Source organism: Anser brachyrhynchus (assembly GCF_964034855.1).
Source record: "Anser brachyrhynchus genome assembly, chromosome: 2".
Lineage (NCBI taxonomy): Eukaryota > Metazoa > Chordata > Aves > Anseriformes > Anatidae > Anser > Anser brachyrhynchus.
In genome coordinates this window covers 34,551,061-34,577,635 of record NC_137695.1, presented here as the reverse complement: position 1 = coordinate 34,577,635, position 26,575 = coordinate 34,551,061, and the positions used below count along the sequence as shown (strand labels likewise).

The 26,575-nt window shown below is 40.9% G+C and overlaps 2 protein-coding genes and 1 long non-coding RNA gene across 3 annotated transcripts; 1 reads left to right on the top strand and 2 right to left on the bottom strand.

The window, feature by feature from the left end:
- Window positions 1–503: 503 nt before the first annotated feature.
- On the bottom strand, window positions 504–5,600 carry MALSU1 (mitochondrial assembly of ribosomal large subunit 1). The gene is made up of 4 exons (XM_080582673.1): window positions 5,388–5,600; window positions 4,290–4,462; window positions 2,664–2,745; window positions 504–1,335 (listed from the first exon to the last, which is right to left on the bottom strand). The coding sequence occupies exons 1-4, from the start codon at window positions 5,572–5,574 to the stop codon at window positions 1,148–1,150; spliced, it is 630 nt and encodes a 209-aa protein (XP_080438799.1). The 5' UTR covers window positions 5,575–5,600; the 3' UTR covers window positions 504–1,147.
- Window positions 5,601–5,709: 109 nt separating this feature from the next.
- On the top strand, window positions 5,710–7,100 carry LOC308190882. The gene is made up of 2 exons (XR_013947552.1): window positions 5,710–5,835; window positions 6,419–7,100. It is a non-coding gene; the product is annotated as an uncharacterized lncRNA (long non-coding RNA).
- A 605-nt stretch (window positions 7,101–7,705) lies between these two features.
- On the bottom strand, window positions 7,706–25,468 carry GPNMB (glycoprotein nmb). The gene is made up of 11 exons (XM_080582670.1): window positions 25,204–25,468; window positions 20,175–20,321; window positions 19,322–19,465; window positions 17,849–18,022; window positions 16,611–16,769; window positions 15,838–16,146; window positions 14,636–14,758; window positions 13,818–13,920; window positions 12,710–12,915; window positions 10,190–10,277; window positions 7,706–9,043 (listed from the first exon to the last, which is right to left on the bottom strand). The coding sequence occupies exons 1-11, from the start codon at window positions 25,451–25,453 to the stop codon at window positions 8,890–8,892; spliced, it is 1,857 nt and encodes a 618-aa protein (XP_080438796.1). The 5' UTR covers window positions 25,454–25,468; the 3' UTR covers window positions 7,706–8,889.
- Window positions 25,469–26,575: the final 1,107 nt, after the last annotated feature.

Here is a 26,575-nt window from a genome sequence, read left to right as displayed (position 1 = left end):
CAGAGGATGTTCTTTGTTTACAAACAAAGCCTAGTCCACCCCCAACCCCCCCCCCCCCCCCCCCCCCCCAAAAAAAATAAACACACAAAAACAAAAACAAAAAACTTTCTCTGAGCACTGCAACCAGCAGCTGCTGCGTAGCAGGCTATGGGGTAAAACGTGACTACCCTCAGCATCCACTGCTGCTCCTTCCTGATGCATGGCAGGGCCAATTTCAAGGAAGATATTCTACTGTACCGCTGACAGCTCTGTCCTGTAGTGGGAAAAAAACATCTTTTACATAAAGGCAAGTTTTGTTACCAACTTGAAGCTCTTCTAACTACTGCTGAACTGCCTAACAGCAAGTAATGCTGAGTGCTAAGGGCTTCTTGCAGATCTTTCCCCCACCTCAAAGGGGCGGAAGGTTTTCGCTGCCATAGCACCTTTGCCTCATTGCTTTTTCCAGAAACTAGGTGAGGACAGCCCAGAGATGGGCCAGTAGCACACTTAAAGTAAGCTGCGTGTTTTAATATGAAGGCACAGAGCTCAAGCTCTTCAGTTTATTATTATTATTAAAAACAGATTGGCCTTGGCTGAAGAAGTGACTTACTGTTCTGTTAATTCAAGACACATTTATTTGTCACTGCTGCTCTTAGCTTTTATGCGCTCAGTAATGCCATTATGTTTGCTCTCCTCCTTCAACTCAGCACATGATTTGCTTCATTATGACCAGAAGCAACTGGCTTAATACAAACCGCATCTAAACTGTACTATTTATTTCATGTTTCACCTTGCAGCACTCCAGCCTTTTCACAGGAACTTCACATGCACTGCCACTATGGGCAGGCCTTTCAGAGGTACTAGGAAAATGATCAGTGTAGAGGCTATGCCTGAGCTTCAGGGCAAGCTGCAACGGAGCAGGGAAGAGACTTCTATTTAAAACTCCAGTGAGGGAGTGACTCTCCCAAGAAGCTCCCTTGTGATACGGTTCCTTCTTTATCGCGTTCTGGTAGCTCCTTCAGCAATTTACCGAGGCACATCCAGTAAATACACTGTTTTGTGCTGATCAACTGCACTGACAGCTGCGTCAGCACTGAAGCCTGCATGCCTCTCACGTCTGTTAAGGCACACTCATTTCTCTTTCTACTCGCCACCTCAGCAGCTGCATTCAGTTCTTGTCACAAGATGGTGGCGCTTCCCACTGCTGTTGGGAAGTCAGCCCAAGAATGAAGTCTTCTGGCAGTGACTGTGGAGTCATCTGTGTTAACTGGTCATCGTAGGAACCCAGAGTCCATAACTTCTCCAGTTCGTAAGTCTCGCGTGTCTCCGGCAGCATGAAGTGCATCACTATGCTACCTGCACGGAACAGAAATTCGCAACAGCTGAGCAGTAGGAAGTGCACTGTTCTAGGCAATCCTTCAGGTAAGTCTGAAAATATTCACATACAGGCTTTAACTCAATAGGGTGGGGTAAGTATGCTGAATTTAGTAACCTAAAAGCAGTGAAACTTAGTTTTCTGTATTAATGAACTGTAAAGCACAACTGTGCTTCCAGCTGTACAAAGAGTTTGAGCCCTCCAACCCTACTCTGGCTAGATGGAACAGGTCAGCTGATGGAGGGCTCTTCTTCAGTTGGTGATTCTTGTTCATGAAGATAGATAGGAATTGGTCATTCCTCCCAAACAATGCAAGACTATAGCCAGGAGAACAAGAAGGACAATATTCTGACTTAAAACAGTATCATAACACTTGATACTAAAGACGTTGCCCCCTTTCTGTCCCCTAGAAGTCATAAGCTGAAGGAATTTTTACCTGAAAGAAGCCCTTCTCCACAGTTACAGGTGGACTCTCAGCTTTCCTCTATTACAGATGACAAGCAGCTATAGCCCATTAGTCTTCCTTAGGTGTGTCTCCCTGCTTCTCAGGTGTTTTTTAATGTGAAACAGGCTTAAACTTTGGCAGAGCCTCACCAGCTAATTGTATTATGATTTTCCTTACAGGGTTTCATTAAGTCTGTTAAAACAGTAGTAAAACTAACTGTAGTGTACTTTGTAGTTATGCCCTTCAAATGCAATTAGTTTTCAGTTTATGATTATCAAAAATCATGAACAGTAAAGTAACGGAGGCCTCATCACTGCACTGCCTCCTCGCCCACTCACGTTCTCTCTTTCAGAGGGTGAGATTACAGAGACAGTGGCGAAGGTGAAACGCTTTCTGAAGGTAAAGTCTTTATGTTTATGTAGAGTTTTGCACGTGAAGAACAAGGAACTGAACTCGGTTTCTTTAGGACTGTGGTTTTACCCAGTGCCATGGTATGACCTGGGCAGTTGCAAAGTCTGTTCAACAGCTCATGATTACAGAAGCGTACAGAGAGCCCCTGCTCGCCCAGAGATCGTATAAACTTGAGAAAATTTACTGAAGTAGCTTTTCTCTTGCTACTGTTATCTTCAAGTTATAAAGACCCGTTTTAGCCACTGAAGAGCAGCTTCTACTTTCTTTTCAGTGCCCATGATTTTAGAGAAAATTAATTAGTAGCTCAATGAGTTCAAGCAATAAAAACAACCAGAATTCCAGAACAGCAGACTGTTGTCAACTCTCCACAGCAACCAGGGCTCAGAGTGAGATGTTTCCCTCAACAAAGGGCCCATGCAGAACTTCATATAGGTGAGATCCACAAATATTTACCAAAATCAATGCACAGCCAGTCATCTGTCTCTTTCCCTTCAATCTGAGCATGAGGATCAGTGTCTTCTTTCTGATGCTTGTACTGGGAGAGAAGCAACAGCAGGAAGTGAAATACTTCACGTTTATTTAAAAGCATTCAAACCTAACAGATAAACCTGACTTTCTCAAGTTGTTGAGTGTTGTTTTAAATCTGAAATGGGATAGATAACTCAATGCTGCTTCTGAGGGCTGCATATACAGCTGCAGCTCTGGAAAATAAGTACATATCTATCAGTGGGATTTACTACCAGACTTACTATCAGAGTTCCAGTACTCAGAATTCCCATAGTTACCCATGAGTTTTGGGTGGCCATTTTTTGAGATGAATACTGAATATAGTTACTTAGCAATAAAGTAGTCTTTCAGGTATAGGTTCCCCGTAACTTCCATTACCATCAAGATTTGCTTCCTTTCAGATACCTTTAGGTGTTTCGTGCTGGCTAGCTAAGGATGCAGAAATGGAGATGCCCAGTGGCAAAGGGGAGGTGGGGAGAAAACAAGTTTGACCTGGTGTTATGAGGAAGGTGTTCAAACAAGCCTCCTGCCCCTCGAGAGCGGGCTCTGAACACTCATTGCAAGATGGAGAAAATACAGCTGGCATACAGATTTACAGGCTATGAATTACTGTGATAGAGGAAATGGGAGAAATTAAAAGCAGGACTGCAAAATCTCAGCTGGGACAAGGTAGGTAGTTGGCTGTGTAGTTTGCCATTACCGTGACATTTTAAGTACTGTAAGAGTAAAGCCAGCCAGCTGCCCCAGCATCTGCTATACTTCACATCTTATGCTTCACCTTACTTTTGTCTACAAAACTCTCAATGCCAGGCAAGCTCTGCCACTCGTGAGTACTTGGCCAAGCTTCCCAGTTTCTTAGGAAGCACAGGAAGACCCGTGTCTCTCCCCAGAGGCTCTGCACTTACAGAGATGTTCTTGCAGCCACCAGAGGGAGCACACTGTTGTAGTGCACAGGCATTTTTGCAGAGTTGGGGAGTATTCACTGATCTATCCTGGTCTGGGGGAGATGAAGGGCTATTGATTTAAGACTAGCAATTTATGCAAGCAATAGAGTACATATTAAACACTTATATTCAGATCACACTAATGCAACTTCTAACTTGAGGCACAATTTTAGTTTGCAAAGGTGCATAAATTCCTGCAGAGAACAATAAATTCCCCTCACCTGCTCAGAAAGGCACTGAAAAGCAAGACCATCTCTCTCTTTAGAGTGAGTGGTAATAGCTATGAAGTTTGCTGGACAGAAGTCAGACACGGACACAAGTCAGCAGCACCATTTCCATCACTGATGGATGCTCTCATCCTAGCCACCAAACTGTGCTACTGTCACCAGTGTTCTAAATACGGAGAGGGCTATTTTTAAATTATAATCTCTACATATCGAGTACCGTCACTATAGGAGAAAAGTACAGTTAGTTGGTAGGTGTATTTAGAACTAAATGACATAAGGATAATTAGTTTCATCTTACCTGGTACATCTGTATACCTGCAAACCTAGGGAAATTACTTTCAGAGTGTCTCCTCCTAAAACGAATCCTAAAAACCTAGGGAGGGCAGTGGGAACTGTCTTACCATTTTCATCATATAATGTGCCATTGCATGGAGATGTCGTGTTGAAGATCCACTCACAACTATAAAATAGTTACAGTATTTTATTTCTGGAGGTACTTGGATGACACAGATGTCTTTCGCATTTTCTTGCCTCAGCAGAGCTACAACAAAGTCAATGTTGAACTTTGCAGTATCTGGAACAGAAAAAGAATAAGAGAGTAGTAATTTCTCTCTTAAATTGCAAGCATCAACCACTCTGAAAGTTATTAAAAACACAAAACGGCAATGAACTAAATTATAGCCTAAGCTAGCCACTCACTGTGAAGTTTGGTTTGTACTGACAATCCAATGTGGAAGACTTTCAAAAGCCATTTTTTAAAATCATCAAACCTGAGTACTAAGCACTCTCCTTGTAAATAATGCTCTATAACTAGACAGAGCAGTTAGCAAACATCCAGGTTTCTTTTAGGTAACTTACTTAGTTCTCTTTATTCGTACATATTAGAGTCAATACTATCATCAGACACGTGACGATTAAGATGAATGAAACCTAAGTACTTCAACAGATGTTCATTTCAAGCACATTAAAAATATTTCAAAACAATGCTTGTCAACAGGCCCCAATAGGCCCATGATAATATGTGGTGATGAAAGTACTCTAAAATCTTAAGTAGATGGGATCAATATACCAAAAATGGAGCTGATGTGATGCAGTGGACAGCCTCTTCTTTATTTTTATTTACTTTAGTTCTCTAGCCTGCTCTGCCATAGAATCATTAAGGTTGGACGAGATCTCCAAGACCATCTGGTCCAACCGTCCCCCTACCACCAATGTCACCCACTAAACCATGTCCCTAAGCACCACATCCAGCCTTTCCTTGAACACCCCCAGGGACGGTGACTCCACCACCTCCCTGGGCAACCCGTCCCAATGCCTGACTGCTCTTTCTGACAAGAAATGTCTCCTCATTCCCAACCCGAACCTCCCCCCAGCCCAGCAGCGCGGCCAAGGGCTGCCCCCGACCCCCTGCCGAGGGGCCCGAGCACAAAATGGCGGCGGCGGTCCCCAGGCACGGGGGGCAGCCCCCGCCTGCCCCGGCCGCCCCCAGCGGGCCCTACCTGCCGCCCGCCGCTGCTCCGCCGCCGCCCCCAGCGCTCTGCCTCCTCCTCCTCCTCCTCCTCCTCCTCCTCCTCCACCCCCCGCCGCCAGCCTGAGGAGCGGCCGCGGGCCGCGGGCGGCGGCAGTGGAGCGGGGCCGTGCCCCCAGCCGCAGCAGGCGGCGCCCCCCGCGCAGCGCCCGCCACATCCCCGCCGGCCGCCCTCCGCCGCCACGGCCCGCCCCCGCACAGCCATTGGCCAGCGCTGCGGCCGCCCTCGCATCTCATTGGCTCGTCCCGCTGTCGGTCCGGGGGGAGGGGGCGCAGCTGGGCGCGTGCGCAACGGCCGCCTCGAGGCTGAGGGGGCGGCGGGCTTCGAGTCAGGGCTACCCAACCTTGGGGCGCATCAGGGTTGGGGCGCCGGCTGTAGTTTGGTCTAAAAAAGATGTAGCTGGCTGGAAACTAGGGGGGTAAAAATACACTTATTTTTACTGGGGGTAACCTCCTGAAGATGTGAGCATTTACACTGATGCATAAAAAAATAGCTAAAAGAATTACTGTTCTGTTTTTCCCTCACAAAGTGACGATAATAACAATGGTTATAAAACTTAAAAGGCATAATCTTGTTATTCAAACACTTGTAGTGATAAAAGCTTTAGTTTTAAATAAATTCAACTCTACAGGGCTGAAGGTGTTCACTATGAGGCCACGGTATCTGGATGTGTCTTACAATGTATAGTTTGCTTTCTTTACAGTCCCTTCAGGAGCTGGTATTTTTTAGCCTTAGTTTCATCTCAGAAATACTTTTAGTAAGAAAAGAATGTTAAATCTGATGAATCTCTTAATTGTGTGCTATAAGAAGTGTTCAGCAAAGAGGGGGAGGACAAACAAAGCAAGCTGTTTGAAACAGTACTTCATTTTTAAGTCATTTTTAAACAAACTTGCTACCCAACTAATGTTTCTGTTTCTCTTGATGGCGTGTTTGAAAATGTCGTTTTTAAAGATCATGTACATTTATGTTTGATGTCATTCTTTGATGTTATTTCTCCAAAGGGAATGCCTGAAACCTATCCATATTAGAATCATAGAATCATAGAATATCGCGAGTTGGAAGGGACCCACCAGGATCATCGAGTCCAACTCCAGGCCCCACACAGGTCTACCCAGAAATCCCGACCATATGACTAAGAGCACATACGCTGACATTCACAAATCTGTTGTTTGTCAGCTGTTCTTGTGTTTGATGGACATGAAGATCATTTTTGTCCTGATCTCTTCTGAAACTGGGTTCCACAGCCATCGTGTGGTTAAGGAAGTTTCACCACTTCTCAGGTTCGTGGTGCCATTGTTCTAAGTACACTCGAACAGCAACAGCAAACATTGCTGGATAAGCAGTAATAATAAGTAATACCAGATATGCATAAGTAAACTAAGACTAAGGCAAATCCATATCTGTTTTCTGGTGGTAGGTACTGTTTTGATCAGTAATTAGACAACTCATCAAGTTACCTATTTGACTGTCTCTTTCTGAGATAAAGAAAAAGTACTCTTTAGATGTTTTATTAGATGGTTTATTTGTCAATACAGCAGTTAAACATTCATTTGTGTAAAACAAAAGACGTATGGAAGGGAAGTTACAGCTGAAAAGGCAAAATCAAATTATAAAAATTTAATATTCTGACATTACAGCAAAAGGAAGATAGCGTATGCTATACTGTATACTTGGGTGAAAGATGAAGAAAGTTCTTTATCTGAACACTGGTTTCTATACAAAAGCCTAAGATGTCTCTGAGCTCCCAAAATGCAGTGTTCTACAGAAACAAGATGCTTTCTGCATATAGCTTAGGTCAGCCACGTGCATCATCACTAATCCTGTGCGTTATAACTGTGGTAGACATCAGTTTTTTCATGCTTCATTACAGATTTTCTTAAGCTTTTGACTAAACCCCTGTCCTGCAACAAGTCAGAGTCAGACAGTATAGGGGTCATAACATTCTGACAACAATTTTTGTAGGAACTGGTCTCTGTTTAAGTGAGAGAATTATTTTAGATGCCCAGTTATGGTTAGATAATAGCTTGTTATACATAAGGAAGACAGAATGAAACCAAACATGGTGCTCTTAATAAAATATCTGAAATGGCCACAAAAGAATTAAAACAATTGGAGAATACGGAAACAAAAGAAGAAAAGAGGTCGTTGAATTTTAAGACCTAACCTCAGAGGTATGTCACAATCTGTATTTTTTATATCCTCAAGTTGTGTCTATGCACTCTAGGGGAAGTGCTAATGAAGACTACATTCAGATTGTAAATGACAAGCATTTGACAGGTCCACGAAGATACCAGGAAATCTGTTTATGCTTTTTATTGCCTCAGTAACCAAGAACAATATGTATCAGAGATGTTCCAAGATACAGTAAATAAGCTAAATATATTGAAATATAGCTCTTCAAAGAATTCAGTTTTTAGAACAGGATTGTGTAAAGGCATTTGCCCCTAGCTGAAAGTTAATTTCATTTTGATTAAAAACTTTAATGTTAACAATAAGGCACTTATGAAAAACAAATTGTTTAAAGCATTTTTTTGGTCTGCTTTCTCATCTCAGTTAATCTTCTTAGCAACCTCTTCCCTACGACAAATAAGATGTTCTCCTTTTCATATCATCCGGTGACCCAGACTTCAGCAGTTTGCTTCTAGTCTTCCACTACGAAACGCCACAAAGCAGACTTACAAGAACACACAGCTAGAAGACCGTGTCACTTCAGAAAGGCTTCCATGTAAGTTTTGTTAATGCAGAATTGCAGCTACAGTGAACAAGTCAACAAGTTTTGATTTTTTGCAGAACTTTACAGTTTCTAGGCTGGATCATTCAAAAGCAAAAACTGGATCATAGTGTTTTATTTACATTTAGGGGTTTTCATTTATTTGAGTAAGCGTTCAAAGAGGAGGGATGAAGGGACAAGCAGAAATTCGTGTTTCTTTAAAAGTAAAAAGTTTCAGTAGGAATAGCCAAGCAGATGGGCCTTGTCTGTCATGGCAATGTTTTGTTCCACAGACATAACCCGTACCTGTCCACCTGTAGCTTGCTTTCCAGCAAAGGCATGTCTCTCACTAAGGTGGAAAACAGCTGTACTGGACTGTGTATTTAAGACCAAATATTTACAATTGCTTATTTTCTTTGTTTAGTAATATTTTTTTTCCCCCTGCAGGTTATGGATCTGATTAGTTTTGCAGGTAGTTAACCCAGAAGTAAGAAAACACAGATGGAGGGGGGGATTAGTTATTTAGAAAACTATACCCTAGATCACAAACAAGAACAGCAAGTGCTCAAAACTACCTAATTGTTTTCTAAGAAGGACTATTTTAATATTTCTGATTGCACCAAGCCCCCAAAAGTTACCAAACAATCTACGTTTTCCCCTTAGCCCTTGTTTTTATAACAAAAACAAACCAAAAACCCAAAACATCAAGGTACAGTTCAGATATGAGTCCTGTACGTAATCTAATAGTGTCAGACTAAAGGTTTAAACAATGCCTGGTTTGGTTTTCAAGAGAGGATTTCTTTCAGTGCTCCTAGGGAAGAAAATGGCTTTGAAATTGCTGAAGTAAGCACTTAGTCCCTCCTGGTTCTCTGCTTGTCGTGCGCTTCTCTCAATAGGTTTATATTGTTTGTATCTCCTGCAAGAGAAAGAATGTGTACAGTTAGTTGCTGGAAGACATTTAAACAAAGATCCACATTTAGCGTGCAACCAGCACATAAGAGAATTAATTGTGTTCATAGCATGTATTCTTTTTCCTCCTTCCCCCTTAAATCCAAAAATAATATTAGTTAGTTGTGACTAAGGCTGGTTAATGAGAAGGCTCTGTTGCACAGACAAGTACTGTTGCTGTGTGGAAGTGTTTCTTTCTCACCACTGGCTCTTAGGGCTGAGCATACTCTTGACTCAGGAGTCTCAGTGCAGTCTTAAAGTTTCATGAGAAATGTCCAAGCTAGAAATGCAGTAATACATGCTTCTTTGAACCACTTTCCTGCAGGCCAGTATCCTTTTTTCCAAACAATCTGTCAATTATTTAATCAAGTATTTTGATGGTTAATTCTTAATCTGTCAGTCATTCACAAACAGTACTTTTGTAAGAATCACAGAATCACAGAATTGTAGGAGTTGGAAGGGACCTTGAAAGATCATCGGGTCCAACCCCCTGCCAAAGCAGGTTCCTTAGAGCAGGCTGCCCAGGTAGGCGTCCAGATGGGCCTTGAATATCTCCAGAGAAGGAGACTCCACAACCTCCCTGGGCTGCCTGTTCCAGTGCTCCGTCACCCTCACCGTGAAGAAGTTCTTTTGCATGTTGGTGCGGAACTTCGTGTGCTCCATTTTGTGGCCATTGCCACTTGTCCTATCCGCACAAACCACTGAGAAGGGGTTGGCCAAATCCCTCTGTCTCCCACACCTCAGGTATTTATACACATTGGTGAGATCCCCTCTCAGAGCTAAGAGTTTTAACGCTAAATTAAATTTCTATTTGTTTGGTTTTAATGCATGTATAAATCACATCATGCAGTTTGAATTTGCTTACTGCATACATGCAGTTCACAGGCTGCCTTTTATTACTAATTTTTCTAATATTTACATGTTTTCTGATGGTTTTGTGGCTTAAGCCAGTAATCTCATTTTCTTGAATATTTGCTAGAACACTTGTGAACAGCAATAAAAAAAGAAACAAAAATATAACTAACACAAACTCAAGCTGTAGGTTTTATTAATTTAAACTAATATTCTTGTCAGTTCCCTGAACTATTTTTAATCTTAGCAACTAGCAACTTACTTGTAAAGGACAAAAGCCCCAACAGCGGCAAACACTGCCAACAAACCAAGGAAGATGAAGACACCTTTTGTTGTTCCTGAGGATGATCCTAGAGTTCAGAAATAGTTTGATTAAATGTTAGCCTTGTTGTTACAGTAAGACAGACTTTCTAAAGAAAATGTCATTTTAATTTGATTGCTGCAAAGATTGAAGTACACTTAATACTTCTAATATCGGAATGCAAGCTCAGCATTGGAGGTCAGTGACTTTGGCAGGCGGTGGTGTTTTCACAGCCTGATCAGTTTAACTCTCAGTACCAGCAGGCTGTGAGTTGGGCTTTGGTTTTGCATGAGCCATGCTCCAGAGGCACAGTGGCCCTTCCAGCATGGAGGGGAACTGAGTCTCTTGCTGGCCTCCCACGAGGTGGTGCTAATTTGCTCCTTGCCAATCGCCTTGACCATTTGCACCAATAAGCTGTGATGTAAGAATCAACTTCTGCTTATTCTTAGGGGTGATAGCCAGGGGGAAAGGAAAAGGGAATAAAAATGGATTTTCTTAAATATTCTTCATCTTTGTTTCAGCCCCACATGCTAAGATAGCAAAGCATGGCTGAGAACCTGATTAACCCAGGCTCGTTTGCCTTATTCAAGAGGCGAGGGCTTTGCTTTTTTAACATTCTCAGTTCTGGGAAATTAACTTTAGGCTCTACCTGTCATTGAGCTCTGCCTTCCGGTTTGTCATTAACCATTTCACTCATATCTACTCCTAATTCACTGTATATGATGGAAGAAGAAGGTGATGATTACAAGTACATTTTTTAAAATTTGTGTTAAATATCTTAATTTTCCAGTCCGCAGGCTGTACTTCAACCTATTTATTGAGTTTGCTGAGATGGATACATGTTGTTGGTCCTCACATTACTAACAGTGTTTATGCAGTGGAGTAACCTAGAAGTGCGTGTTGGTTCACCTTTCCAGTGTATTAATTTATAATTGATATCTGTGAAAATCAAGATATCAGATCAGGATTTAGCATTTATTTGTTACATGTGCCTCATGCATTTTTCAGTTTGTTGATAAAATATTTGTGAAGGCTTGACCTCATTCCCAGTTTACACAATATTTTTGCTGAGAGTGCAGGGATTTACATTATTTTATTAATAAGGTAGATTTTTGAATTAGTTTGCAAAGGAACACACATTGATGGGACAGGTCTAAGTCATAGGACTGCAACCCTTTCAGCAGCAGTTTAAGCAGGCTAAGAGCTGATGTTTTATGCAACGCCTGCATAACTCAAGCACAGTCCTGCTAAACTTCAAGGGACAGGTGTTTAGGTATTCTCAGGCACCAAATTGTAGGATTTTTCAGAAATTCATAAATACTTGCCTTCCCTTGAAATGAGTGGAAAATCATGGCACATGGGAAATGGTCGGAAATGCCAGATGGGCTCCTATGGAAGGTGATTCTCAGCAGCAACCTCTCTTAGATCCTAATTCTGCTATGATTATAGCTGAAGTCCCAAAATACAACTTAGCTTTTCTTCCTGGAGGAAGCCTAGGGAGACAGTCTTCTGGGGCTAAATTTAGCCTCTGTGAATAAAATTTTGAAAAATCCTACTGCATGCTTATTTTCATCTTCAGGAGCCTAAATACATTTAGAGGTCAGGAATTGTGTCTTAGTCACCATGAACTGATCTAGGTACAGCTAATTTTATACCTGGATAAAATAAAAGCAGCCAAAAATACTGTTACAAATGCCCGCAAAGGGTCAGTCTCTTGGCTGATGCTAATTAAAGCATTCAGAAGAATCACTAAGACATTGTTGTGGGAGGTCAGAAGGGGAATGGGGTGGGAGCAGAGAGACAGCATGATCATTTGGGGTTCTGCTTGAGACCAAATTTAATACCTGGCTCTGTCAAAGACTGCTTGGGTAATTATAAGCAAGACACAGTTATAGTCAGCTGAGCAAAAGTAAACCTTCTGTTCTGAAATAGCTGCCCTGGGCACACTTTGTAGTCAGTGAATGACACAGGCCTTTCCAGAACCTGATTCATCTTATCCTAAAGTAGAAATAGAAACCTGGTCAAGATCAATGGGCTACAGAGAGGGCTCAGGGCAGCTAGCTCAGCTGTAGGCTTTTATTCTCTTTCAAGTGAGCTGAATTCTGCTCTTAGTTTCTCCTGTTTCTCCATGTGCAGAGTAGACTGGCATGTCCCTCACCTACTTTTCTGCCCAATAGGGTAGAAAAAATAAACTACAGCTTAAGAACACTATATTTTGTGATGCTGAAGGGTTTGTACGGTTGCTGTACTCTTTAGGTTGTACACATAAATCAAATCAAGTTCTAACATCTAAGATTCCCATAGGGAAGGAGTTGTCTCTTACCGTTATATGGACTCTCACATAAGATGGCACAATCTCAGCTGAGGCCTCGAGGCATGCTAAAACCCCTACATACCTTCCTGTGTTCTCCCCCCAGCAGGGAAATGACCACAAGGAGAAGCTATTCACAGACAACCCACATCAGCTCTGTGCAGACTCACCTCCGTTCACAGAAATAAGCGCGCTGGCAAGGGCTTGACTTGTGTCATCCCCCAAGGTGATGTTTATGCAGTACGTCCCAGGTTTGTCAAAAGCTCTCCTTACGGTGAGTAAGCATTCATCAGTGATGACGATGGGGTCGCATACCACACCCTGAGACACCTGACATGTGGGGTCAGAAACTGCTGTACAGACATCTGTGGGGAGACTGGGGTGGGAAGACAGAATGCATCACATCTGTTCAGTCCTATTAGGCCGGCTTATAGACACATTGCATGATGCCCCGGTATTATGCTGGTGCCTGGTTACTCAAGTCAGTGATACTGTAGTGATTTATGAACAAGGTAGTAATATATTATCTGTACTTTATACATACCTATGTATTTTATATATACACACGTGGATTTTATATAAAATACATCTATAATATTGTCTGCTTTTTTCCATATTTAGCATTTTATTGTGATCACAGAAAAAAATGCCTCAAATCAGCTTATAAAGTTTGTTACCTTTAATGCATCATTTAATTCATCATTATGAAAGGAATGTGGATTCTTATGTGTAATACCATGTGCTGACAAAGTGAACATTAACTTAAGAAAGGTTAATTGTTTTCTAGTTGTGTTGCCAAGACAATTCTCGTAGTTCTCAGTCCTCTCAACTCAAATGCTCTTCCAGAAGCCAGGGATATTAGTGCAACATTTTCCTCTCCAAGAAATGGCTTGGACACACCCATTTACTCTAAGTGTCAAAAAATCATGGCCAAAAAGAAAGGGTTTCCTTCCAATTTCAGTTGACTGCTTCCAATTTCACAGTGAGTGCTGAAATCTTGTCTTTGCCAGGAAAATATAGAATTACTTCTCCTCAGTATCTAGTTCTATTACTTTTACTTAGGCCTGCCATTTGTTCTGAATCCTAAGAGCCTGGCAATAACCTCTGTTGACATAGTTTACAAATGAGACTTGCATTATCTTTAGTTCCAGTCAAGAAATAGAAACACTGCGGTTCCCAGCTTTAGTTCATTCAGCTGCATCTAAGCGTAGACAGTGTTCCAGCACCTAATTATTTTTAAAGAGGGAAGATGATTGACAATTTCATTTACACACTTACCTCCCTTGGCAGGTAACAACAAAGTCAACCAGTGAATTTTCAGCTTGACTTTCTGTCATCTGGATGCTTGTCATCTGAATAATATTTACCTCAAGGATTCCCTCTGGGAGAGGAAACAGATGTCAACTGTAGGACACATGACAAGCCTGTGTGTACAGAACCTCAAGTGTTTGGCTGATGCTCAGGTCAAGTCTTGTTTTCCATAACCTTCTCCCTCCCTTAGCACTCATTTTGAAGGGTTTGAAAGCTGTGAAATGTTCCAGTGCTTTCCCTGGGAGGTTGATCCTTTCTGCTCCACTTTATTTTTCTTTTATAAATGGTTAGTTATTTCTTTTACAAAATCACCTCCGCTTCCCATTAACCACAACTTCTGTGCATGCCAAGGTCTACTCAACCTAATGTGACCCCTCAGGCCTGTATGTTTGGGGTGTGCCAGTCTCTGAAGCTGGTGATACAGAAAAGAATATGTCTCACATCCCCACCAGCCCTTTCCCAGCCCAAGTGCCTGGAAATCCACGTGTATCCTAGGGGCAACCATCAGCAGGCATCCAGACCAACGCTCAGACTCACGTGTCTGAAACCAATGCACCGTAACCTCTGCTACTGACCTGACCTGGCAGAGTATGTACAGAGGCCAAAGTAAGCCACTTAGCTATGTGCACGTTAATCTTTTAAAATGTCAGCTATGTCCAAGAGAAGGGTCTCACTGTGGGTCTCACTAATCTGATAAATGTGTGGCTTAAATAAACACCATCTTTACCATACATATAGTACATTATTAGCCCCATTTCGCTCCAGGTATTGACTTGTGTCCTTACCTACAATGGAGATACCAGCTGTATAGTATCCATATCTGTAAATATGGCAGCCTCCATCAGGATTGTCTTCCATTGTCTCAACAGTGGCAGAAGACGTTGAATTAGAAGATGCTTCAGTCATTACTGTTGAGTTGAGGGAGGAAAAATAGCTTTACAACGAGTTCTGCTTACAGTTATTCTGAACATGGCTATATCCTTCAACTGCATTCAAGTCATATGTCATGGATTATTTTGCTTTACAGTTATGCAGTAATATATTTATCTGTATGGGATCATTGTAAGAGAACACGTGGTGAGCTGTTCTGTAGAACCCTGGAGTAGCCTGGGTAGTCTCTGCACTAGTTACCTGTCTCTGTGAAGTAAAAGTGAGACTGCAAGGTTTGGTATAATTAAACACTTCTTTAAAACTTCCACATCAATAATAGAATAAATCCAAAGGCCAATAAAAGCTTTGAAATGCTCTCTTTAAAAGTAGGTATTTTTCCATTGCTCTACATTAGAGCTAGTAGGGAAGTAGTGAAAATTCCGTCTTTCCTTTCATTTTCCATTCTCACTTAACATTTCATTAAAAAAATAAAATTATGAAATTTGAAAAATATAGGCAGATTTACAATTTAATAGTGGTACTGTTCTAACTACCCAGCCTTAAACTGCAGTCCTTTTGCAAACCTTAATAAAACTTTTAGATGATAAACCAATACTGAACATAATGAAAGTTATTCTGAAATGCAGTAGTGCATAAATGTAAAGTGGAAGAGCCATTCTGGGTTAATGCCATCTGAAAATCCCATATTTTTAAATATGAGGACGTTTTTTCTAGTTCAATTCAATCTCATTTAATTTGGGTTGGAAGTTAACGCAAACTAGAAAGGAACCGGCTATAAAAGTGTTCTGAAATACCTCTTTCTCAGTTAAAATTTGCATCTTACCTCAGAAGATGTCTCTGAGTAGGCAAGAGTGAAACCACTTGATCTGGCAAAGCAGAGGGTAAAAAACCAAATGTGTATATGCTGGGTCCATCTGAAGACCCCTTTATGCCGTCACTGTGGTGGTATAGCTAGATTTAGTGTAAGCGATAATTAGGCTTATAAAGGTGTAAATGATCTCTATGTGTTTATCGATTCTGTCTTTAAACCAATCTATAGACAGTTTGCAGAGCTTCACAGAGCTGCTGATAGCACTGCGCGTTGACAAACTCTTACCTGCTGAGGTGGGCAGTGGTGGGGTAGGTGTTACTGGCCTGCAAGGTACAGGTATAATAGCTTGGACGGTTAAATTCAGAGTGAAGTTTCCTTGCAGAGCATAGGTGTGAGATGTGGTGGCACTGCTTGCTACAAATAAGCCACTTCCATCTCCAAAGTTCCACTTGTAGGAAATGGCAGAATTATTTAGGTAGTAGCTGGGATCATGGATCTTCACATCAAACGTGATTGGTGAGTCTTTGATAAAAATGGAGTCTGAGATGTTGCGGTCATGTTTTTGGGACATACTCACAAATATTGGAATCTTTTCTGCCAGAAAAAAAAAAAAAAAAAGGAAGAAAAATAAAGCATATGTATCTGGCTGCAAACAACAAACAGCTCCAAAGCTTCTGAACAGCGAGAGTCAGAATGTGAGACATTAATATTTTTTACATGGGTTTCCACTTTAGTTTGATTTACTGATCTGGCAAGTTAATGTTAGTGGGAAACAGGTACCCAAAAAAGGTATGGGAACAAATAAGGAATCACAGGCATCTGTGGAAGACCATGTTTCCTCTAGTAAATCATTCTTCATTACAACGTAGAGGTGTCACAACTGAGATAGGTACAAACATAAATTACATTATTCAAGGCAATTTACCAGATATTTCACATTTGTATTAAAAACCTTTCTCAGCCTTCTCTTCATGCCAGATGATGTGTGTGCTGAATTCTTATAACACCTAAATAACAAATGCCCCCAGTATTTTATCAGTTTATTTCAGCACACTCACCTGTTACAACATAAATGGCACTTGCTCTTGCAATTGGAATGTATGTTGAGTGCCCTCTCCTGTAAATGGATACTGCCATTACGTGTTTGCCAAGAGTGATATTTGCGGTGTTGACTGAAAAAATCGCCGAAGATCGTCCAATTGTTTGATAGTACTGACCTGAAACAGAACACAAACTTGTAATATGTTTTCTCCTTAAAGCTAGCTATGAGAAATTGTTTTTTGAAGACCTATATCTCTGTGAAACTTAGATTGTCTAAATCAAAATGTATAGTTCAGGATTGTCTTTCAGTTATCTGGCAAGTGTTTTTGGAGCACTTTTTCAATGTGTTTACTCCCATTATTTCTGTGGTTTTTTTCAAAGGTGTCAGATGTCCCAGATTTCACTGATCTAAGAAAGGGCATTTGCCAAGGCATCTACATCTTTCCAAAGAAATTGTGTTATGTTATTGGGATTATGTAGTGGATGGTATTACGTGTTAGGCATTTTAAGTCGTCTTGTGTTTGTTTGCCTTCAGTGTAGCAAAAAGATATAATGCCTCTTGCTTCATACCCCAGAACCCTTTGTATACATTTATTCATTTTTCTTCATGTGAGCAGATTGAGGTAGGTGTCACCTCTCTGTAAAATTAGGGACATTATTACTTGCGTGGATACTAATGATAATGATTTTCTCAACCTAAATTGGGATACTAAGATTCAGTATGTGGCCAATGTCAGGAATAGCTCGGCCATTACATACTCGCAGCTGGAAAATCAGCATCTGTGACCAGAACAGTATGACACAGTCACTGACAATTTTCACCTTCTTGCCAGAGTCAAGATGTGCTGTACCATTAAATTGATCTGAACATATACAGCTCTAAGTTCTCTCTTAAATTTAAGAATCTGAAGTGGCAGTGGCTGGTCAATAAGTCATCTGACTGACCTGCTTAGACCCTCTGTTTTACTAGAAAAGTATCTTGAGTACTCTGGAAAGGAAATTATTTTTCTTCAGTGGTAGTGCTGTGAATGCAGACTTGAAGATCTGGCAATACATGTTTTCCAAATCTAGCAGAAGATAATAGAGCAATTGGTGGCCTCTCTGGAAAGTGGGGAATGAATTCAGAGTCTCCACTAAAGAAGTGTGGAATCTTATTAAGGACTTTTAACGAAAGATACTAGTAAAATGAGTTGATGTACAGAATGAATGTAAGCTTTGCAGCATCAGCCACACTGAGGTATGTTGCAGTACTAACCGAATGTATGAAACAGGTAGACAAAGTTCCTTCTTCTCCAGCCGGGATGATGAGGGAAAGGTCTCCCATCTGGGAATACATTATGGCTGTGATTGCCTGTGCAGTTTTCCCAGCCACAGCTGTCAATCCATTCAGTCCAGTTGTAGACATACTGATCCTGGGAAGCTGGGGAATCTAAATGTAGAAACAGGACATGTTCCTGGTCAACTGAGAATTGTGCAGTAAATGAGGAAACAGGAGGCAGACACCCCAGGTTACAGCAAAGTTTCTGCATTTAAGCAGCAGGGTAAGTGGGATATTTTTAGACTGACATTCAGTTCTTCCAAGATTGTACTTTGTTTTTGTTTTGTTTATTTTTAGTTTTAGTGTAAACACCACATTTTTCTTGCTTGGAACTGTTTTGTTTAGAGGATTAAAAATTTAGTGTCATGGGCCAGACACAATTTAAGTTGCTTGTCCAAAACTTTCTGTCAACTGCACACAACTGTAGTGTTTCACTGGAACTAGTTAGTTTGCCCTGGCATTTGGAAAGCAGAATTTTAAATTTTAAGTAGAAATGGCAGCCATGGAAGCACTGTGAGGAAGTAACTTATTTTGTTTTGTCAAAAAAATTTCTGCGGCACCTTTAAATAACTTAGACATGAATTTCAGTTCCTTTCTGAATAATAAAAAGACAGTTTCCTTCCTCAAACTGCACAACAGACATTAAGTAGAGAATGGGTATCAACAGTTAACAAAACATTAGATGGTGAAAAAGTAGAACATAGGCTGAAAAAAATGTTGATATGCCTTGAAATGAAAATTACTGGCAGCTTCAAACATTGAAGTCATTATGGCTTTGTTTTTTTTTTTTCCTTATGGAACATATAAATAAGATAAAAAAGGCGATTCTCTGATGAAGAGATTGCTTGGTTTTTAAATGATTTATTTATTTTTCTTCTTGTTTCCAATTCTTAAAATGGGGGAATGTGAGACTTACAGTTTTTTGCGAGTTTTTCAAGATACAAAAGATTGTTAGTGAGTTCTACAATTTGCAATTGAAAACAAACAAAGAAACAAAAGAACTCAATTCTGTAAATTGATGGCTTTACAAATTTTGACAAAAACAGTGTGACTGAGTGATCAGTTGAACCTGTACTCGCCCAGGGACTGTGCAACCTTGTGTTTGAGCTGAAAAGCAGTACCAGTTTAGTTAGGAAGCCAAATTAAAGCCAATTAAAGTATTTTGGGAAGCCAATTTCATACTCAAGACAAATCTCCTTAAATTACTTGGTCATTATATGTAACAGGTGCAGAATGCTAAAAATACTATAGCGACCTTCTGAGGAAGGAAAAAGGTATGACACCGGCTAGACACTAGTGTAGTTATCAGTTAAAAGCACCGTGACTGTTCACGATTTCAAAGATTTATGGTGCTTTCACACCAGTACCATAGTGAGACGTGTACAGTGCATGCAGATTGCCATTACTTGCCTGGGGTACAGTTTCTCTGGTAGATAATGTTGCCATCGTTATCTTCTTCCTGGCACTTGGGAAACTGGAGAGTCACAACAAAGGTCACATTGGATCCTACCAGTGCTGGGCTATCAGTGACCAGTTTGGCTGTCACTCTTCCTCCTGTAAAAAACAAAATTGGTCTTCACAGCATTAATGGATGCATCAGAGCAGCAGCTACCTTCAGGTGTGTACCCTTTATGTTAGAACTGCTTTATTTATTCCTCCTTTCTTTCCAAGGGAATTTGTGCTCCTAAGTCATTTGTGCTCTCATCAAAGTCCCAGTTTAGAACAATGGGGATTCATCATTTTCCCCCACATAACTTACTGTTCTGTCATTCATTTCCTTCTTAGAGCTAAGAATGAGCTTTTTACCCATGGAGTTGATAGATTCCAAAGGAGAATATTTGTATTTCTCTCCAGCTGTTAGACCTCAGCTGAGAGCAGATGATAATAAACAGGCTCTCCACAGAAGCTGTTAAAGTGAAGCCCACAGTACCCTACTGAGGTAGAAGTTGAAGTTACATATCCTGCAGGGCATGTTTCAAAGAAAGGGTTATCCTAGAGCCCTGGCCATCAATACGTCTTAATAAGTATTCAAGTCTGAGGCTATGAGCTATGGGAAAGCATTTACTGTAACAACTCACTATTCTGCTTCTTCAGACAGTGTTCCGGTAATGGCATCAATCCCAATTGTCTCTACTTTGCTCTTGCTTGCAGCAGCTATGAATATTGCACTTATGAAAAACGCACTGCAGCACCCGCACTCTCCAGTGAAGTGGATTTTATGGCCAATTTTCTCAGTGTCTTTGAACTGCATATGTGCAATTACCTTTCCAGCAGTCCTTCCACCTGGGATCATCTTCCTCCCAGAAAGGATAAAGGTTTTCATTCCATTTATTTTGATCACTAGACCAGCCTTGTAGCTGCTTGTAGGATGCAACAGGAGTTCTTCCGTTGCTCAGCACATCTTGAAACCCTAGATAGAAAAGCAAACATGCAATGGGCTACTACGTTCCCTCCTATCCTATAAAGCTTTGTGGCCGTGCTGAACAGCCTTCTCATTGTGGCTGTATTCTTGTACTGATTAGAAAACTCTTTGCCAGTGGAAACTTACAGAAATTACAGAAACTTACAGAATTTTGCAGCTCACTGCAGCTCTGAACATTTAAATCAGCTACAACCAGCACAAAGATGATTCTGCCACTGACAGACTGACATTTTTCTGCTTGCACTATTACAGGCTCCCCAGAGGAAGAATGCAAAGTTTTACAACATTTTGACCATATCAGAGCAATAATTGTTCTTATGAATGGAGATAACCATGCAACAGTCAGGCCAGTTGTAAAGAGGCAGCCTGATTGCTATTGCTGACTGCTTTGTGCTTGACTGGTAATAAATCTGTGACTGAAAGGGTAGCAGGCTAAATTCACTGTGTGCCTGTGTTGTGCTCTAGTGGAAGTTATGCTAGGAATGAGTTTTGACCCAGTGAGGCTTCTCTGGTGAGCTGGCTGGTGGTTTGGGTGGGAGGGGTGGAACCAATCGTAACAGAAGCTGGCATTTCCAGAAAAGGAAATTCAGAGCTGAGTAGTAAATTCAATGTGTTTGTAATATAACAACAAAAACATATTAGCTCCATGCCTATTACTTTAAAATGGCTCAGATTAAGTAACTTTAATAACCTCTTTCTTCTCATATTACTACAAATGATGGACTCAAACTTTTCCCAGGCCTTCGAGGATCCCTCTTTCTGTCACAATGGGAAGCAAAATAAATATCCAAGTAACCTGTAGGAACACGTCAAACACTGGAGGATGCCACAGATGTTCATAAACCGGCTCATAGGCAGAGTTCCATTAAAGCCTGGAGGCTTTAAACAGCTCTGTCATGTTAATCAGGTAACTGCTGGGTGTGCCATTCTGTCACAACATCAAGGGAGTTAGGATTTCTGCTTCTCATGACTTTTAAAGTTACCAGATGCTGGATGCTTCTGAGATTTATTTGCAAATGCAGCAAAGAGCTGGTTGATTTCAAGGAAAATGCAGAGACCTATAAAGAAGGACAAGAATGGCCCTGTGTGGTGTTACAAAACCAACTGTGTTGGAGTTTCTCCCACTTTTGGGAAAAGTGCAGAGCAGGTGCAGCCAGTCTAAGCACGGTCTTTATGGGCACGTGACTCCTAATTTTACTGCAAGGAAGAGCCAGAGAAACGGCACTGAAGAAGAGGCAGGAGCTGTTTTCTCTTGGCGTTTTATCACCCAGAGAAATTTCTGCTGGGCAGGACTTCCCTTGGCCAGTCCCATCTCAGTGGTCACTCTGAAGTGATGCTGGTAGCTTTCTCCCTAGTCTCTTGAGGTTTGAGGACTGATTGGTCAGAGGAAAAGGGCAAATTTTACAGATTTTATGAGGCATAATCTCCCATACTCTTTTTCCCTGCAGGAACTCCTCACAGTCTCACTTAGACCACTTGGATCAAGACTTTCCTGAAGAGTTAATATATTTTGATGTGAGCAGAGCATAACATCATGACTGGTATTTACTCAGTGGCCTGTATCACATCACATGCTCTATTATTTTCAGTCTTGGTCAGAAACAGAGTTGGGTAATACTGTCCTCCAGAAACTCCTCAGGGGAAAAAAAACAACAGATTAGAGACTATAAAAATATTTCACAAAGGCTTATCAAGCTTAATTGCATTTTATGTCAAGAAATTAATTTCATCTTATTTGGAAGTAAGTAGTCAGGGATTTTTTTCCTAATTTTTCCCATTCTCTTTGATTTTATCTAAAAATTATTTAATGATTAAAATGTTTTGATTTTGTCAGTTCAAAATGTTTCAATCATTGTTTTTTTCTCCCAAGTATTCAATTCATCAAAAAGAGCTGGAACACTTTTAATTTTATAAAAGCTTTTGATTTTGAATTTTGAATAACTATCTTTGAATTCAGAAGTCATTTTCTTTCGGTCCAGCTTTAGTAATAACTGTGGTCGCTGCTTCCAAATCACAAGCTCCTTAGGCATTTCTGTGCCTCCCTGATGTGCTTTGTTTATTTCAATCAAATATAAAGCATTTCACAAGCTTCAGGACAAAACAAAGGCATTTTTAAGATGAGCAAATACTTTAGCTGAAGATTTTCCATTGCTAAATCTAAAGGAATGAAAAGCTGTTACATATTTCTTCTTTAACAAAAAACAAAACAAACAAACAAACAAAAAAAAAACAACCTAAAAAAAATCCAACCCAAAGCGCTCAAGAACAGATGTTGGTCATAATATTAGAGTGATTCAGTTCAAAATAGACAGTAATAATACAATCTAAGGAAATGATTTCTGTAATAGTTTTGTTGAGGTGATCATAGGAGAAAAGATCTTAACTCTGATGGACTTTCTTCTTTCTCATTCTGGTTTTCATTTTGGTGAAAAATATAGAAAAGAAGTTCAGCATTTCCTGTGATAGTGTGTTAGCCATGAAAGAGAGAAAGTGAATGTTAGAATAGCAATAAAAAGATGACATCGTTAAAGAGCAGAATGGAAAAAGGCTGATGTTATGGCTAAGCTAAGACAGAAAATAATGTAAACTTTCTAAAGTTGCATGTAGGAACATAATAAAGCAGGACAGAAGAGAATTTGAGAAACAACTTGCAAAAACATAAAATATACTAATTAAACTTTTTAAAACACGAAAGTAGTAGAAAGCTTGCCAGCAAGTCTGTAGGGCCAATAGATGATATAGATACAGAAGAAGCATTCAAGGAAGATAAAGTGATGGCACAGAAATAAAATACATTAGTTTACATTTTCATTCACAAAGGAGGAGCCTGAGAGACTTCTGTGCCAGAGTTTTTCTTTACGATGATGGAGAATCTCTCTCAAAATGAAGTGTTGGCACAAAAAAGAATTATAGAAGAAATTAACGAACAAAACAGTTGTCTAGATCAGGTGGCTCAAAAGGTGTGGAAGTTATTCAAGAGTGAAGTAAATGAGCTGCTAACCACAGCATGTAAAGTCTTGCTTAAAACTGCTTCAGTGGCTGTGAAACAAAAGTTGGCAACTGCGATGACAGTTTTTAAAAACATTTCCAGGGAAGATCTAGAGGATTACAAAAAGTGTGATACTCAAATTGGACAAGCTGGTAGAAACAGCAGTGAAGAACAGAATTAGCAGATACAGGGGATTAATATTATATTCCATAAAAGGAGCGCGTTCCTCACAAATATATTCAAGTTTTGCTGAGGGAGCCAGAGAGCACGTAACCTGTTTGTTACAGTCTGCCTGAGTTCCAGACAGCATTTGGTGAGGCCCCTTGCTAAAGGCGCATAAAGGAACTAAGTTACCATGGGACAAGAAGGATTTCACATGAGTAAATGATTGCTTAGGATATATGAGCCAAAAGCTGTGAACAAGTGGCCAGTTTCCTCCACTGCTGAAATAATTTTAAATGTTAATCATCTGGAAAACAGGTAAACAGTGAAGTTCTTTAATCTGCCAAAGACAGCGTGATAGAGTAGGAGAGAGGAGGGCTGGATGAGACTCAATGACTCAACAATATAACAAAATGAAATTCAGCGTGGTTAAATGTAACTTCAGGTAAAGTTAAAGAATGAGAGGCTCTAAACGAGCTATTGCCACTCAGAAATGAGATCTTGTAGCTTTACAGTTTTGAATGCAGTGCTCGGGAATAGTTGAAAACCTAGCAAAAGGTTAGAGAATGGAGATCAGAATGTCTTTACAGCATTGTATAATTCCATGTGTGCTCATGTCTTGAATACCATATGCTGCTCTGTTCTCTGCAGCATAAGCAGGGTGTAAAGAACGAAAAAATTACAGAGAAAGGTGGCAAGGATGCTGCAAAGGGATGGAATTGTTTCCGTATGAGGAACAGCTAAATAGACCATGTCTTGAACCAGGAGAAGAGGTGACAGAGGAGAATACAAAAACAGAATCAAGAACAGCATGGTGAAAGAAGCAATTTTTCACTGTTTCTGAAAGTACAAAAGTTAAGGAGAATCAAATGAAATCAGCAGGTTATAGGTTCTAAGCACACACACACACACAAGAAAAAAAAAAGTTATTTCTTCATGCAAGGCACAGTTAAGCTGTGAAATTTCTTGCTGGCAGGATGTTGTGTGTGCTCAAAATTTACATGGGTTACAGCCAAAACCTGAGTGCACAAACTGGCAGAAGAGAAGTCCATTAAAAACTGTTAAATACAATGGCTCTACATCTGACTGAGGAAGTTCTGGTGCTATAAATCATTGGAGGCTGGGAAAGTATCCTCGGTAAATACCATTATACACTTGTCCAGTTCTACATCCATGACTGTTCCTCACTGGAGGCAGGTGCAAGGCTAGCGGTATGCTCAGCCTCAGCTCTTTCTTCAGTTTCTTTCTCACAGATGCTAGAACTTGACCCTAAATTCCCATTTCTGGGTTCCTAGCACCAAGCTCAGTGAGTCAGCCTAAGACTGTAAACCAAGCTGGGGGTCTGGGAAGAAGGCAAGGACCAGCCCAGTGCCCGTCCACCCCAGCTGGAAGGTCCAGCTCCTTGACTGGGCTCCTTGAGGTTCAGGATGCAGAGGTCTGGTGGCCTCTCCCAGCAACAGCTGAGCAGACTATGAGAAATCCACTCTGCCTCTTTGGCCACTCTTGAACTGAGGAATTATTGTTAGAAATGGAGGAAATTAACCAAGGCTCCAGTCAACTCTGAGTATCTGCGTAGCGCAGCCAGGAGACAACCGGACAGCTCTCGGCATTTCCCTACAGCCAGTACAGATGCAGGAACCACCACGCTTGCAAGGAGCAGCAGGTTTTACAGCACAGTCTCAGGACAGGAGAGAGGAAAGGGATGAAGGAAGCACTCACGTGTGGCAGCTGTACACAGCACCACTTCGGCCAGGAGCAGGAATCCGAGGTGGCAGCAAACCCTGCTCATGGTGTGAGGGATTGTACGTCGGGTCGGCGCGCACGGAGGAGCGGAGGGCGCCCAGCTCCTGCACGCAGCAACTCCGTCGGCCTCCGCTGAGAAGTGAATAAAGTTTCTCCGCTGCGCAGCTCTCCAATTAAATGAAGGGCCCCAGGACTCATCATGTGATGGAATTAAGCAGAGATGCATGATTTTGTCTTCAGCTTCTTTCGGCTCATGTGCTTATGACTCACTCCCTTTGCTTTCAGCATTCCCTGGGATTTCTGAGAGACCTGTTTAGAGCCACACCATTTACCTTGCAGGCATTTTTATACTAGTTTTATACTATGATCAATTTTTGTACTTAATTTGTTTTTAAATTAGGACCATTTATTTTCAGAAATCCAAATTAACTCTCACCCTAGCCTGATTTGCTAGTATTACTGCAACAGCTCATTGCGTTTGATGGGCCCATCACTACTTAAACATGTTTCTCTTCCCACATGCTAGGCAACAACTGCAAACTAAATGGAGACTGGCGGATTCTAGCATTTCCCTGGACATGGCTCCTGATCAGAAATGATCCTTAAGGAAAAAAATATTTAAAAGCTTTGGTTAGTGGGCACATGCATATACCACCGTGCCACAGCTGTGCAATATGACATGCCCACAACTAGAGGTATGATCACAGACTGTGTAGTGATGGCCAGTCAATATCTAGGTCACAAGGTGCTGTGACCAAAGCACTGACAAGCACTTCATTGTAGCGTGCGGTGTACAGAGATACGTTAAAAGTAGACTTTTCTGTCCAACCTAATAACAAGGTGTCGCCAGAGGCTGAAGAGGAGGAGGGTAATACTTTCAAACACTGCACTTATGGTTCAAATTCAGGTTCAACATGCTTCATCAGCCTAGACACCTTCCCCAGGTGGTCTTCCATAGGCAATGCAACCACTGAATTTTGTTGCGGTCCTGGCAGCCTCATGAAGTTTCTTGCTTTTGTTTGCAGCAGAAAAGAAGCTTTGATGAGACAAGGCATAGAATCAAATACAGTCCTCAAGACGGGAGTTCAACAGTGGTTTCAGTGATCCCAAATATCACTGGCAAGTGAGACGCCGTTTAGCCAGAAACCAGCAAGCTCTGCAACACTAAACCATTTTTATATTGGGCAAGGCAGGTGGAAGTCTGTAAATCCAACATACTGTAAACAAAATGAAGAGATTGCCCAATGGGAGGGGACCTTACAACTATAACTTTTTTTTTTAATATTTTTTATTTATTCTTAGTATCCTTTTTTTTTTTTTCTAGTATTTTCTATTAACTGTAAGTTAT